Source organism: Staurois parvus, unplaced genomic scaffold (genome assembly GCF_062004578.1).
Source record: "Staurois parvus isolate SC_StPar_1 unplaced genomic scaffold, SC_StPar_1.0 ptg000350l, whole genome shotgun sequence".
Lineage (NCBI taxonomy): Eukaryota > Metazoa > Chordata > Amphibia > Anura > Ranidae > Staurois > Staurois parvus.
This window is the reverse complement of record NW_028318146.1, coordinates 3155674-3170858: the sequence shown is the minus strand read 5'-3', so window position 1 is coordinate 3170858 and position 15185 is coordinate 3155674. Positions and strand designations below refer to the sequence as shown.

The 15185-nt window shown below is 40.4% G+C and overlaps 1 protein-coding gene across 10 annotated transcripts in view; it reads right to left on the bottom strand.

Annotated features, from left to right (window-relative positions):
- Nucleotides 1–15185, bottom strand: part of PPFIA1 (PPFI scaffold protein A1) — a 156857-nt gene that overhangs the window by 44867 nt on the left and 96805 nt on the right. For all 10 annotated transcript variants that reach the window (XM_089684583.1, XM_089684584.1, XM_089684588.1 and 7 more), the window contains 6 exons: nucleotides 11480–11611; nucleotides 10054–10116; nucleotides 7274–7353; nucleotides 6075–6225; nucleotides 2433–2656; nucleotides 548–782 (listed from right to left, as the gene is read on the bottom strand). In XM_089684583.1, the coding sequence (XP_089540709.1) occupies nucleotides 548–782; nucleotides 2433–2656; nucleotides 6075–6225; nucleotides 7274–7353; nucleotides 10054–10116; nucleotides 11480–11611 (885 nt within the window). The remainder of the gene's footprint in view (nucleotides 1–547; nucleotides 783–2432; nucleotides 2657–6074; nucleotides 6226–7273; nucleotides 7354–10053; nucleotides 10117–11479; nucleotides 11612–15185) is intronic.

The window sequence follows — 15185 nt, the reverse complement described above, 5'->3', positions numbered from 1 at the left end:
ATCACTGTGCTGATGGCCACATGCGGATCAGAGACACATGACAAAATAGCATGTTTTCTTTAGTAGAAATAAAAAAAAGGATGTTAGCCTGATCAGTACTGACTGTTCACCTTTATCTTTTTTTTTTTTTCACGGATTGTTCCCCTTGTACGACTTCATAACTTCAGTCACAGATCCAAAACCAGCACAAAATGAATTCAGGCCAGAGAAAAGTTGGAATTTCCTTTGTTCTAAACAAGTCAGTGATTGCAATGGCAGATTTCCTATATCAACTTAATCAGTACCCATATACCACGGGTGTCAAACTGGTGGCCCTCCAGCTGTTTTCAAACTACAAGTTCCATGAGGCATTGCAAGATTGACAGGTACAAGCATGACTCCCAAAGGCAGAAGCATGATGGGACTTGCAGTTTTGCAACAGCTGGAGGGCCGCCAGTTTGACACCTCTGCCATATACAAAGAACATTACATTGCTTAAGTAGAGCATCCTGCTCTCCCAGCATTTTATAACCTCCCCAAATAACCTGGTGTGGATTTGGATACATACCAAGGTCATAACACCTAGCCTGTCCACTTCCCGGGCAGGACTGTGAGGCATTCGTCTGGGAGTGGAGCGCCCACTTCCAGGTGGGGAGGAGCCAGCAAGAGTAGAGCCAGGGAAAGAGGGGGGAATAGAGGTCATCGACCGGAACCGTCCAAGGTTATCTAAACTGCCACTGCCCACCCTAGACTCGATCTCTTCAGCTCTCTGCTCAGTCGTCTCCTTCTCCTCCTGAATCAATCTGCATAAAGCCAAACAAGAGTTCAGTAAATATTTTGTAAACTACTGTTGAAGCAAACTCGTGTATATATAAAAAAAACAAAAAAAACACACACACACACACACACACACACACACACACACACATATACACACACATATACACACACATATACACACACATATACACACACATATACACACACATATACACATATATACACAACACCAGCACGTAAAAATGTTTATCTATGCAAGTAACCAGGCTAATCCTAAAACCCCCTAAACTAATCAATGTGTTCTAAAAAGGAGTTATAGCACAGTAAGCATAAACTTTTTGCCAGTAATCTAGAAACTTCAGGAATCCCAGTCTTTTTAGAACACATTGATTAGTTTGGTGGGGGGTTTTAGGATTAGCCTGGTTACTTGCATAGATAAACGTTTGTTTTCTGTAAGGTCATCCCTTTGTATTACACACTGATTTACTGGTTTTAATGAGTTGCGTGGGCACATATCTTCCTGGAGAAATTAAAATGTGTATGTGTGTGTGTATATAAAGTATGCGTAAGCACCAGCAAGTAAAAGTAGTTTTCTAGTAATCCGGTATATCACCAAAGTAATCAGTGTGTAATACAAAGGGATGACCTTACAGAAAACAAACGTTTAGCCAGTAATATGGCACCTTCAAGTATCCCTGCCCTTAGTTGTTACATACCTGCACCATGCAGTAGAAATGGACATATGAGTGTTCATGTTCTAAATAGCTTAATATATACAACAAAATAGATAGTAAGGTGTTGTCACTTACCTATAGCAAACCCTTTTTTGAAAATGGGGACTTTTGTATATATCGTAATACATGTTTACGCTGGCCAACTATGACAAAGTGATCACCGCTAGCCTAATCTAGAGATCCTATTCTATCTTGCAGATTTGCCACCTCTTAATTGCGAAAATAGCTAATCTTGAGAGTGTGTACATATAATATAGTGACCATATGGGACAGACATAGGTGGAGATGAAAAAGCTCTGGACCAACATTCAGATCTCTATTTCTACTGCATGGTGCAGGTACGTAACAACTAAGGGCAGGGATACTTGAAGGTGCCATATTACTGGCTAAACGTTTGTTTTCTGTAAGGTCATCCCTTTGTATTACACACTGATTACTTTGGTGGGGATATACCGGATTGGTGGGGATATACTGGATTACTAGATAACTACTTTTACTTGCTGGTGCTTACGCATACTTTATATACACACACACATACACATTTTAATTTCTCCAGGAAGATATGTGCCCACGCAACTCATTAAAACCAGTAAATCAGTGCAAACACAAGGTGCATAAAAAGACCTGGCCACCTTGTTACAGCCACTGCATCAGCATTTTTCCACATGGAGGTCTATAAGGAAACCTCCAACATAAGCCAGAAATGCTGACAGTGGCAGCTTTAAGACCTAGAAAAGGAAGTTCTTGGCCTGAAGCCTTTTTCAAAAAAAAAAAATGGAGGCTTCATAGATCCTCTTATTCAGCTTGGGTATTTCCTAATGGGAAGTAATCACAAAATATCTGTAAGTAGATTACCTAGTGAGTGGAGGCTTTCATGAATTTAATTTTAGAAAGCACAGGAAAGATGATATCTGAACATGTCCATAACCACTTATGTACCTGATTTCCTTATTAATGGCATCTAATTGCTCCTGCAACATAACCGCGAGCGTTTGAGCGTCTGCCTGGCCACAAGGGGAAAGAAGATCCACAGAGCTGAAAATGGTGTCTCTGTCATCCTCCATATCAGATATATCGACATCACTCTCGAAAGCTTGGGCTACATTAGCTAGTACACTAGCTTGCTGGGCTCGTTCCCAGTCCTGCTCATTAAGAGTCTGTACCTAGAGAAACAGAAAACATGTCATTATGGCATGTGCAGTTTTCAAAGGAGGGAAAAAAGTAGAGAAAAAAAGAAAAAAGCGAGGACACTTACGTGCTAAAAGAGAAGATCCAGAGAGTGAAAAAGAGAAAAAGAGAACAAGACATTTAAAAGCAAAGCTCAAGAGAAGTGCTCAAAGAAGCAGAACTATTAGTAGTCTATACCAGTGGTGGGCAACCTTTTTTTTCAACTGAGCCAAATCTCGCCAAAACCACGATTGAAATTTATTTTGAGAGCCACATTTTTAAAACTGAAAATACATCCCCCATATAGTAATTCATCCCCCATATAGTAATTCATCCCCCCTATAGTAATTCATCCCCCATATTGTGTCAATTCACTTACCTTTGCTCCGCGCGTTCCTTTCGCCGTGTTCCCGCGCCGTTCCGGTCTTCAGGGCGGACTGTGAGAGGAGAGGAGTTCGTCACGCTGCCCCGCCTACATCCTGACAGCCAATGTTTGCCACGCTCCGTAGTTTGCCCATTGCTGGGCTAGCTGCAGAGTCCTGACTTTTGGGGCGGCCGCCCGAGAGGAGGGAGGGGAGCGGGCGCTCGGCACACAGAAGAGCCGCATAAAAGTTTGTAAAGAGCCGCATGTGGCTCGCGAGCCGCGGCTTGCCGACCACCGGTCTATACCAATCATGCATCAAACAACCAGGGCACAACCACAACTTCCATCAAAACCACCTGAAATCTGAACAGATAATTGCTGGAAATGAATGTCAGAGGCTTCCTGGGTAAAGTGCTATTATTGGAAGGTTAGTTCTAAAACACTGTAACCTACTCACAGATTGTTACATGCATGAACCTCCTAAAGCCCATGTTCAGTCAAAACTTTCACTTTCCTTTCTACTTTTAGATAGAGCAGGGAATGGTTAGAAGCGCTTTCAGGTTCTTATTACTGTCTGTGTGCCCATTTGAAAGAATTGCCATCACTTCCTATCCCATAATTTTAACAGAAGTGAGATTAATCCCATCTTTAAAAAAAATGTCAACAGAAAAGGTGTCCCCACTAAAAATGTCTCTTCTGATCTTGGGAAGCAACAAAAACATTTTTTTCTTATTTAAGGCAGAAGGGCAGAGTGTCAGAATTTTACTACAGTACGTCTCTTTCTGTCTGAATGACACCTGTGCCACGAACGTCTTGTCCTGCTGACAGTTAAAAGAAACCTAACTCAGGGTTTTCATCCTTTTTGACCTTCCTGGAAGATGGAAGAAAAAACGGAAAATGTTTTGGGCCACATATAAAAATACACCAACAATAAGGACAGCTTATGAGCAGAAAATGTCGGGCAGATCACAAGTTAATGATCACTGATATAGATAACGTACCCGAGAAATAACATTTTTTTTTTTTTATTGTAAAATAGGGCAACATAAAATTAGTGTGATATTTGACAGTTTTTGATAAACTGATGCATCAATAACTGGTTCAATGGGTGTAGTAGTAAACCTCAAGGTACTCATCAGATATTTTGGTTCTAATTTTGTGTACTTCATCCCTGAAAGTAGTTGCTCACAAATATAGGTGAAGAGTGGGATTTTTTTCTTTGGGAAGATGAAACTTATAAAAGTCCAGTAAATTGACACTGTCAAATTTTTCTTTGGATGCTCGTGTTCATTAAGTGTAAACACATTTTTACAAAAAATTCCCTCCAAAAATAAACTTTTAAGTAAGTTTACGATTTTGTGGTGGGCTGCATTTATAGCCGTCGCAGGATGCATGTGCCCCATGGGCCGCGTTCAACACCCCTCTTCTAAGCTGTCCCACCCTATTCAAAATTGTTGAAAAATGAAAAAGAAAGATTTGACTGGAGTTGGACTTGCATGGCACTGTGTCACTAAGTTCAAAATGTTTATACTCTTACATCCTGCTGATCTTAACTGTTCAAAGCTGGAGACTCTGGCAGAATCTTTACATTGGATACTTCTGGGAGTGGGAGATGCCCATGTCCCCGTCATGTGCTGTGGTTCCATCTGTTGACCTATACGTCACTACTTAAGAGCCCTGTAGTGACATAGTAGCCAGCAGGACTAACCATACAGTATAGTGGGGATCAGGCATCTGATACACCCAGAAGTGTATCAGAAGTGGAGCGGCCACTGCTCTGAAAGAGGCAGAAAGACTTTTCTGTGGTTCTTTCTGATCCCAGTTTCACTTTGTTATCAAGGGCTCAACTTCCTTAAAGGCCAACACCATCTTTAGCAACATGTTCCACCTGTATTTATGGTTTAACATGGAAAATGCTTCTATTAAACAAGCCTCACACCCTGTAACAGCATGCGGGGGTTCTTCTCCCCTGCAGTAGCTGTCAAATTAAAAATTGGCGCAGCTGTATGGGGCTCTGCATGAACAGCCATGTCATTCATTCACAGATATCTGCGAATGTACAAACTACAAGTCCCACCTGTCACCATGGCAGACCGACTTGTAGTTTTCAACAGAACACAAGTGCGGTAATCAGCACACTTGTAGTCTATTGACACTTCCTCCAGCTCTCTGACTGAAAGCCCTACAGAAGTAGAGGCAGAGTTGGAGAAAGTTTGTAGGAGTCTGACATTGCAACCCTGATCCTGCAAAAATATGTGCATTTATTATTATTTTTTTTTTTATAAAAAGGTGAAATTGGCCTTTAATAGCACTTCTACGGATCACCACTTTGGCCAATATGAGCCCTTAGTAAAAATGAAACTAGGAACGGAGGGCTGCACAGAAAAACGCTTTTCTGACTAAAAGGTAAGCAGCTCACAAAACCTACTCTTAAGACAGTGAGGGCTTTTACATCTGAATGTTTAAACTTGAAGAGCTCCCTTTAAAAACAACTCCACCCAAACCAGTTTTATTCCTTTCTGGGAGGGACCGGGTTTGGTTTAATCTACTGTATGGCTCTCATTTTGGTCTAGGATCCAAGAAAAATTGCATCACAACAGGTGTCTTGCTACGGATTTTCCATAGGACTATAAAAAGGACCAGCGACCCCCTCTTTCCATTCATACATTTTTTCACAAAAGATTCACACAACTTTCACAAAATTTTTAGACTGGATTCCATTGGAAAACTTGTGTGAATCCTGGCTGAAAGTTGTTTGAATCTTGTGTGAAAACAGGATACTGTACTGCGCTGGATCATCATCTTGTAAGATTCTGGCTACTCTGCATTCCCTGGGTTTACGTCGGAAGGAGAATAATGGCTTCCCCTACAGTACAGCAGCTGGGGGAAAGGTATATTTAAAAAAAAAAAAAAAAGTAATACTTTTTGCTTAAGGTTTTGTTTTTTTTGCTTTTTTTTAACCGATTTAATGTTCTAGCATGCTTGTAGTGCAAGGTTCATTGTAAATCTTGGTGACGTATTTTTCTACATACATAAAATAAACAGTATACCTTTGAGGGCTCATCGCGAAGAGCAGCCAACCGTCCTTTTTGCGGCCTTCGTAGAACCATTGCAGAACTATAAGAGTCTGAGTGGCTGTCGGATAAAGAGGAAGGAGCAAGAGCATATCGAAAGTCGGGCACACTGCCAAGGTGAGGCCGGCTGTACGGAAAAAGCATGATTTGTAAAATCACGGTTTCTTTTTTGCATCAAAAGGATTTTACTTACCAAGCCTTACACAAAAACGAACAGACCATTATCAAGAACTAAAGCTAAACCCCAGGCAAATCGCTAAATACACAGATGGAACACATACAAAGAAGCAGTTATACCTGACAATGTATACATTTCTGTCTTTCCATTCCTGAGATTTACACAGCCCCCTCAAAAAACATAGCTAGGAGGCCACCAACCCTTTAGATGTTACAGTTATAGGAAATGGAAAGAATGTAGTGTTGTCCTCTCCCCACTCTCAGTCTGCTGACTGGACAGTTAAGAGCAGCAGCACACTGATCAGGTCCTCTGTTTTCTCTGCAATTAGCATGTTCCCTCTATGCACATTGGCCTGCAATACAACTGATTGGCTCCTCATCCATACCCCACCCTCTCCAAGTCTGAGTGCTGCAGTACAGAATATTGCAAAATGTGAATATCAAGTCAAATTCAGATACTTACACTAGCTTCAGTTAAAAATATATTTAATGATTCACTAAAACATAGCTGAACTAACATGCTTCTTTTATATCTGCATGGTGTTCAGCTTTAATACAAAGGCTTATGAAAACTACTGGGTAGACAAGAGCAAAATGTTTATCTGCTGGCAGATCCTATTAATCTAACTATGCAAATGAGGATTTATCAATTCGCTTCAACATTAACTGCGGTAGATCTGAAAAATTATTGACAAATTGTAACGGGATGCACAAAGTATTCAGTATTCAGATAAAAAGTGCTCATATGTACTGACTTAACTTTTGCATGCAATTAATAAAACATTTGCTTTTGTGATTTTACATATACTCAGTTGGTTCATGTCCATTTTTCTTGCGAACACCAGAGGTGTATTGAAAGTCCCACCTAAGCATTTATTTTTAGAGTGTTCATAACCCAGGAAGATGCAACGGGTTAAAAAAAAAAAAACAAAAAAAAACAAACAAAAACCACACACTACATTTTGTATCCCAAAATGATAATTAAGAAGTGAACATACCTATGGTGAAGGGATGCTGCCCGTATCCTGACTTGCTCATTTTCGGCTCTCAGTGATTCTATTTCAAGCACTAGCTGATCCTATTTTAAAAGGCCAAAAGAAACAGAACAGATATTCACGTCTGATGGTTCAGTTTATAGAATTGGATGTCTAACAGAATGCAGGAGTACAGGGAAAGGAGATTTTTACTCTTAGTATTCCAAAAGATTGTTAGCATTGTGTTGGAAGATTTAAGTGCAGCAATCACCTTGGCATACTGCAAGTTCAGACGTGGTTAAAGTGACACTAAGCTCATGTTTATTAAAATCTATTAAAGAATGTATCTTAAATCAAGAAGGTATCGTCTTTGCTCTCAGCGTCCTCCAAATTCTTCTTTTTGCTGCTGTAATCTGACTTCCCGTTAGAGGGAATGGTCCCATTGTATGAAGGAATGTAGCCACTCTCTCTTGCTCGCTCCTGAAATGGACTATGTGATGTGTAGTGTGCACAGAACAGTTCACATGACCACAGCATGCACTGCTTGTTCCAAACAGTAGTGTTTTCAGTGTTTTAAGTTTGGATAAATAAGTACCACAGATCAGTTCTGTAATAAAGTGGAAGGGTCTCTTACAAAAGCATATTTAACCTTAGAGCATATGAAATTAATATTTATTAATATGTCAGTAGGGAGGGTTTAGTCCCTTCATCAAGTGTACCCTATTTATCTTGGTGACCACTGCCACTAACACAGAACATGAAGGGAAATCCAAAACTTTTGAGCTGTCACCAGACCAAGAGGTGAGGACAAATCATTCAAACAGGGACACCTGTTCCTGTAACAATGCCCTAAGTCGGGAAATCCCTACACTTTTCACAGATTATCTTCATTTTCTGTTGCATTTTCAGGGCAGAAGTGAAGGGAAATCTCCCAAGCAGGACAGACTGCAAAAAACAGCCTGATAGGGAGTTTAACCTTTCCCTACTATATAAGAAAGGAGTCGTTCCGGGTAAATATGAAAGCAATCAGAGAGCTACTAAACTATCAACCAAAGTCTGAACTGGGATGCTGAAATTGTTGTTTTTTTTAATTTGCACACCTCTTATTGTGAACAAATGTCTTATCTCAACCTTTACAAAGGGAAGTGATTGTAATTTGAGCATTTGCTTTCTTTAGTGGTTTATGCACAAATATATATATCTATTCAGTACAATAACTAAAATATGGACGCAAAAGAACGTAAAAATTACTTTAAAACAGGGCTCCAATGAAAAAAATAAATCATTAACCCAATAAAAGATAAAACAAACCAGCTATCGCTACAAAACCTCCCTTCAAACTAAAGATTTACTCTTCACTTTCCAGTTTGATGACCAGCATCATTCAACCCCTCTTCCTCAAAATCCAGGTCTTCCTGGACCTATCCCATCCTGTGAATGGACAGGCAAAGGTGAAACAGCACAGTGATGAGCTCATCTGCATCACTCTGCTCCCTCCTTCTATCAGCATGCTTCTAGTCAGCACAAACTGATTGGTTCCTTATACTTCTGTTTCCTCTCACACTCCATATTGTACAGGGACTGCAAAGTGCTGATATCGGGTCAAACGTAGTTACTTCTATAGTGACTGCATTTGAAGAAATACATTCAATGATTAAGGAGAACAGAGCAGCATTTTCTAGTGTTCTTATCGGTCTAGAGCTCAGCTTTAAAGTGTAAACTAAAGGCAAAACTTTTTGTTGCTTTGCATTTTTTGGAGTGGAGAGGGATTAGAATACCTCTTAGGCTTTTACTGCTGTGTGTCATTCTCTATATTTGTCCTGGTGACATATCACCTTGAATGAAGGAAAATACTGAATATTTAGTTGTCAACAGATCAGGAGTAGAGGATAAAGCTTCCTATGGTGACCCTTGTTGAAATTTCCCCAATGGACAAAGATAGCTATAAAAAAAAAAAACTGACAGGGTTTTCACCCCCCCCCCCCTTACTCTACCCATAAAAGTTTTGCCATTAGTTCTATTAAAGCAATAAGTAAACAAATGTGACCATAAGAAATACTCTATAATCTATTTAACTTATAACTTAAGACATGAGAGCAACCAGAAAGAGGGTCAGACATTGTGATCACAATTTCATATATAGTAACTGTACATAGCTGAAAAGGTATGCAGCATACAGTCCCAAGGTTGATCAAGGTTTGTACATGTGGACACGGCTCCACAAGGGCACAACCATATAACAAGTGATAAGAGGGAGATTATCTGATGTTAGCAGTAAACAATGTGTTTACCATATGAACAAAGCCACAAAATTGATCTGAAATGTTTAATATAGCTACAGAACAACATATTATAAACAATAACATTTAATTTACAAAATTCTAAAATGTATTTATTTATTTTTTAAAATAATGGCTCTGGTATCAAGGGCTTTTAAATAATAATAACAATAACAGCTGCAAGTGTGTACATCATCAAGCTGTCTTACAAGTGGAAGTGACATGGGTGGCTATGAAGCCACCCAATCATGTGAACAACCAAAGAAAATGCAACTACACAGCCCATAGGTTCAGGAGGTGCAGGCAGAGAGCTGGAGGAAGTCTGCAGGAGCCTAACATTGCACCCACAATCTACTCATGGGTGCAATTGCTTTGCAGGCTCCTGGGGAAAAAAAAAAAGTGCATTTATTATTTTTTTCCTAAAAGGAAAACCTATCCTTTAATCTTAGGGGGCCTAAAATGTATATTTTAAAATGTCTGCAAGAAATGGTTCCTGGACTGAAGTGGTTAAAGAGCCAAACCCACCTTTTCATGCTGGATTTCCTCAATGAGTTTCTTGGCAGATTCCACATCTCTAATTAAGGCATTCTAAAGATGAAAATAAATTTTTTTATTGCAGCATAATCTAGCAAAATGTTTATAAACTAGGTTTTTACTGTGCTATACATCATAAAGTCATTTGTAACATCTTTTAAAAGCCAGTAAACACCCGAGAAAAAAAAAGTCTCCATTGTGCTTCTAATAGGATACATTACTAATGTAGAAGCACATAAAACACATTAATTGGTTAGAACAGTAGCTAAGTGGTGTGCAGTGCTGCTGTGCACTGCCACTTCCCAGCAAGGATGATACCATCATAGAGTAGAGACTCCTGCAGGTACTTCTGTTTCCTTTCATAACTTTCCATTAATTATCTGTCCCAGCACTGTATGTGAATGCAGTAAGGACTAGCCCTAAAGGCTCCTTTGGTAGCAAATAATAATGTAATTGTTTTTAATTACGCTGTAGTACAATATAATATGCCCCCCCAACCAACATCCGTTAAGATTGGACATGGCAGTATTTTGTCAGCAGGTTTCAGCCAATGATTCATGGATGATACCTGCTGATCGCCTGTGTTCTATCACAGCCCAGAGCCCTGTGTTGACAAACACATGGGCTCTGTACAGAGGGAATGATCTGTGTATTTCTTCTCCCTGAAAAGCACGAAGAAGAAAAACTGATCTTTAGTAAAAAAACAGCACATACTACACACATTAACAGTTGTTAGGCACAAATTTAACCCCATGATTACCCCTAGATGTTAAATGCATCCCAGCCAATGTAATTAGTACAGTGACAGTGTATAGTATTATCACTGATCACTGTATTATTGTCAATGGTGATGTCAGTCAGTCAGTCTGTCTGTGTCTCCCACTCAGTGGGAGATAGCCCAGATATCACAGTCCCACTACAAGTCACTGATCACCGCCATTACTACTATAAAAAAAACAAAAATTCCAGTATACATACCATAGTTTGTAGACACTGAATTTCACACAAACCAATCAAAATACACTTATTGCAATTTTTTCATCAAAAACATGTAGTAGAATACACTTTGGCAAAAATTTAGGGAGATTTTTTTTCTTTATTGGCTATGCTTTATAGCAGAAAATAAAGGATTTTTTTCCTAATTTTCGCTTTTTTAGTTTATATAATTACAAAAAAAAAAAAAAATATGAAAAACCCAGTGGTAATCATATACCACCAAAAGAATGCTCTATTTGTGTGGGAAAAAAATTATATAAATTTAATTTGGGTTCAGCGCTGCATGACCATGCAATTACCAGTTAGTAGCAAGAGCAGTATTGAATACCAAAAATCACGTAGTCATTAATGCAGCAAAACCTTCTGGAGTTTAAGTGATTAAACCTACCCAGCTACTTATATGACAAGAAGCAAGCAATACCTTATCTTCTATAGATGCCATCCTCTCCTTGAGGTGAAGTTGTAGCCTCTCATTTGACTCTGACAGAAGCTTGTCCACAGTTTCAGATAAACGCTTATTATGTTCCTCGTTCATCTTCTCTCTCTGTCGGGCCTAGTACAAAGAAAGTTTGGTAAATACCGTCTCTGAAGAGTACCTATAGACTGGTTCTGTAAAGCTGCTGCTCGGAGCTGTCATTTTCACAGTTCGCTTTATTTAGAAACAGGCATTCTCAGATTCTATTAATAGCTGTAATGCTAATAAGTGTTAGGAGTGTCGGATTTAAAACCCTGAAGGAGAGGAGAATTGTAAGGAGACACTGCAAGGGAAGACTGGTAAACCTAATGAGACTGCAGCCTCCTTAAAAACAAACATTTATTGGTGATCTTGTCTTCAACTTAAATTTTAACTTTGGCCCAATGCCCCCACAAAAAATGTGCTGGAGAATGTAATTACAAGTGCATCTGCACTTACAGTTTTCTCTTAGTCCTGCAAAATCTCACAAATACCTGTTGATCCTGCAAGTCAAGTCCACCTCATACAGATTCCTGCAATGGTGTGGCAACAATGCTGCACTGCTTCTGAATTCAGAGCAGATTAGCCACTCAAATGGAAGGCTGTGTATGCTTGCACTACAGTGGGATGAGAAAATGTTGCAGAGGGAGTGGCTATCAGAATTGTAACTGCCAGTTCACAAACCTGTAGCTCATCAATCAGAATGTAGCCAAACCCAGACCTGCCCGCACCGCTCTGGTTGCCGATATTCCCCCCCCCCCCCCCCCCCCACTATGCGCTGCATGTCTGGGTGGAGGAGAGTGTGGGGAACAAAAAAAAGGTTTGGCTCAGTCAGGGAAGGTAAAGGACTTTTTTTGTTAACTTAAGGCTTGTCCATTACATAGCAACTGGATTTGGTACTTGCTAAGACTGATAGAGTAGTCTTTAGCTGTATTTTAAGACATTCAGAACTTGTACCAAGTTAAAGCAGAGTTCCACCTGAAAATAAATAGATAAAAGTCAGCAGCTACAAAAACTGTAGCTGATAACTTTTAAAATACAGACGCTTACCTGTCCCGCAGTCCAGCGATGTTCTCACCATCGCTGGTTTCACCGGCCGTCTTCTCTCCCTGGCACTGGCATCTTCAGTGTGGGCAGCCGGGTGCCCACTGCACATGCGTGAGAAGCGGGTACCTGTCAAATTCAGGTACCTGCTTCCCCCCCTTTAACGAGGAGCGAGGGACAAAGGCTTAAAGCAGAACGTCTCCTGAGTGGAGCTCCGCTTTAAGTCTACATGCAAGTGAGGATTCATGCAAAGAAACTGCTGTCATTTTATATCTCACTCATAAGCTTGATGAATTTGCTTTGAATCTAGGAGCCAGCTAAAGTCAGGAGACAGTTTTTTAAATCAGCCGTCCGGGGCATCGGGCAATAGATGGTTCACGCCTGGTGCCAAACAAAAAATACCGAAAATTAAAAAAAAAACAAATAATTACTTTTTTTAGCTTCCGTTATAAAATTTTGCAAATAAGTAATTTTTCTTCTTCACTGATGTGCTCTGTTGAGGCTGCACTGATGAACACTGATAGGCTGCACTGATGGGCACCGATTAGGTTGTAAAAGAAAAACACAAAAGGGAGCACTCTCCTCGTGCATTACCGTGGTTACAAATGAATTTAGTAAAAATTTAACAAATGGATACTTACAAAACAAATGTAAAAAACGAACATGAAGACAAATGAGTAAAATCTTAGCTTTGAAAAAGGGAGTTCTACTCCTAAAACGCATCAGCTTTTTTCCCACCGGGTAACATCATTACAGGACTCCAGTCGTGTGACATTGACCCATTTGGCTTCATGTTCATTTTTTACATTTGTTTTGTGAGTAACTGTTTTGTGAGTATCCATTTGTTACGTTTTTAATAAATTAATTTGTAACCACGGTAATGTATGAGGAGAGTGCGCCCTTTTGTGTTTTTCTTTTGCTAGTATCAAGACTACCCCATCTTTAGAAGGCTGCACCTCACCAAGTGACAGACACTGTTTTACATGTGGAGCATAAAGGTTAGAGTGCTGGTGTCTGTTTCCTTTGGAAGTACCGATTAGGTTGTATTGATAGTGCAGCCTGTCAGTGCCCATCAGTATCCTCTGATAGGCAGCACTAATGGCCACCAACGGGCACTAATGAGGAGTCACTGACTGGGCTGCATGGATAACCAGATTGGATCTGTTCTGTTGACGAACTGAAGCAATAGCTAGCTGCCCCACACTCCTTGTCCACTCACCGGAAGAATCTGGCACCCATAACTGCAATCCCAGCACCCATCTGTCAAACAGGGAAGGAGATGTCGGAGCTGTGTGGGCAGTGAGAGCAAGCAAAGGGAAACTCAGTCAGCATGGCAGGTGTACCGTGCTCATCACAGCCCCGCCTACCAGAGGAGGACACTGTTTCCCACAAATGAGTGCTAGGTCCTGCTCCAGCAGGCCACAAAACCACGGCCTCAATTACCAGACAGTCCGACCATTGCACCCTTGGGTGGGCCACATGGGAATACTGAGTCCAGATTACCGCTGCAGTATATAGCCCAGGTGCCAGGATGCAATTTCCAGTTGCCATGGCGACCTGGTGCCTGGGATTTGTCGAGCCCTGCGATATCTGTAATCGAAGATGACCAACTGTAATGTATCCTAACTACAATGTTACATAATTTTTAGAAAAACTCTATATTGAAATGAAGATTTTTACATGCTTATGGCCAGTAACATAACAAAACTGAACAGGGATCACAAAAAGCATTTATTTCTTAAAGCGGTATTAAATCCAAAACCAAAAAAGTAACTATTGCAGCTTACCAATCATTAAATGTGGTGGCTGCATTAGTTTCCATTTTTCAGGCTTTTCTCTTTCCGTGCCCCCACTCTGAATGAATGAGCACAGGGGACACAGCAGAACTGTCAGTCTGGGGGGGGGGGGGGGGAGGTAGTGCTATCATCATTTAAACATACTAACAATTTGAAGCCCCACTATTTATTCATTTTAAACTTTGAAAAAAGAAATTGTTCAGTTGCTTCCTTGTTTCTGGCCTAAGCAATTGAAACCCGGAAGCCAGCCAGTGGCTAGGCAGGGAGCTCTGGGACACCGCATCACTGGATCTAAGGAGAGTATAGATCCGCTTTAAACAGAAGGTACTTATGTCATCACTTTCAACACAATTCCAAAAAATAAAATGGGTATTCTTCATTTTAAGTGGTTGTGAAACCTTATATTGCCAAAAGTATTGGGACACCCCTCCAAATCAATTGATTCAGGTGTTCCAATCACCTCCATGGTCACAAGTGTATAAAATCAAGCACCTAGGCATGCAGACTGCTTCTAAAAACATTTGTGAAAGAATGGGTCACTCTCAGGAGCTCGGTGAATTGAAGCGTGGTACTGTGATAGGTTGCCACCTGTGCAATAAGTTCATCTGTGAAATTTGCTTGTTACTAAACATTCCACGGTCAACTGTTAGTGGTATTATAACAAAGTGGAAGCTACTGGGAACAACAACAACTCAGCCATGAAGTGGTAGGCCACATAAAATGATAGAGCGGGGTCAGTGCATGCTGAAACGCACAGTGCGCTGAAGTCGCCAACTGTCTGCACAATAGCTAAAGACCTCCAAACTTGGTGTGGCCTTCAGATCAGCACAACA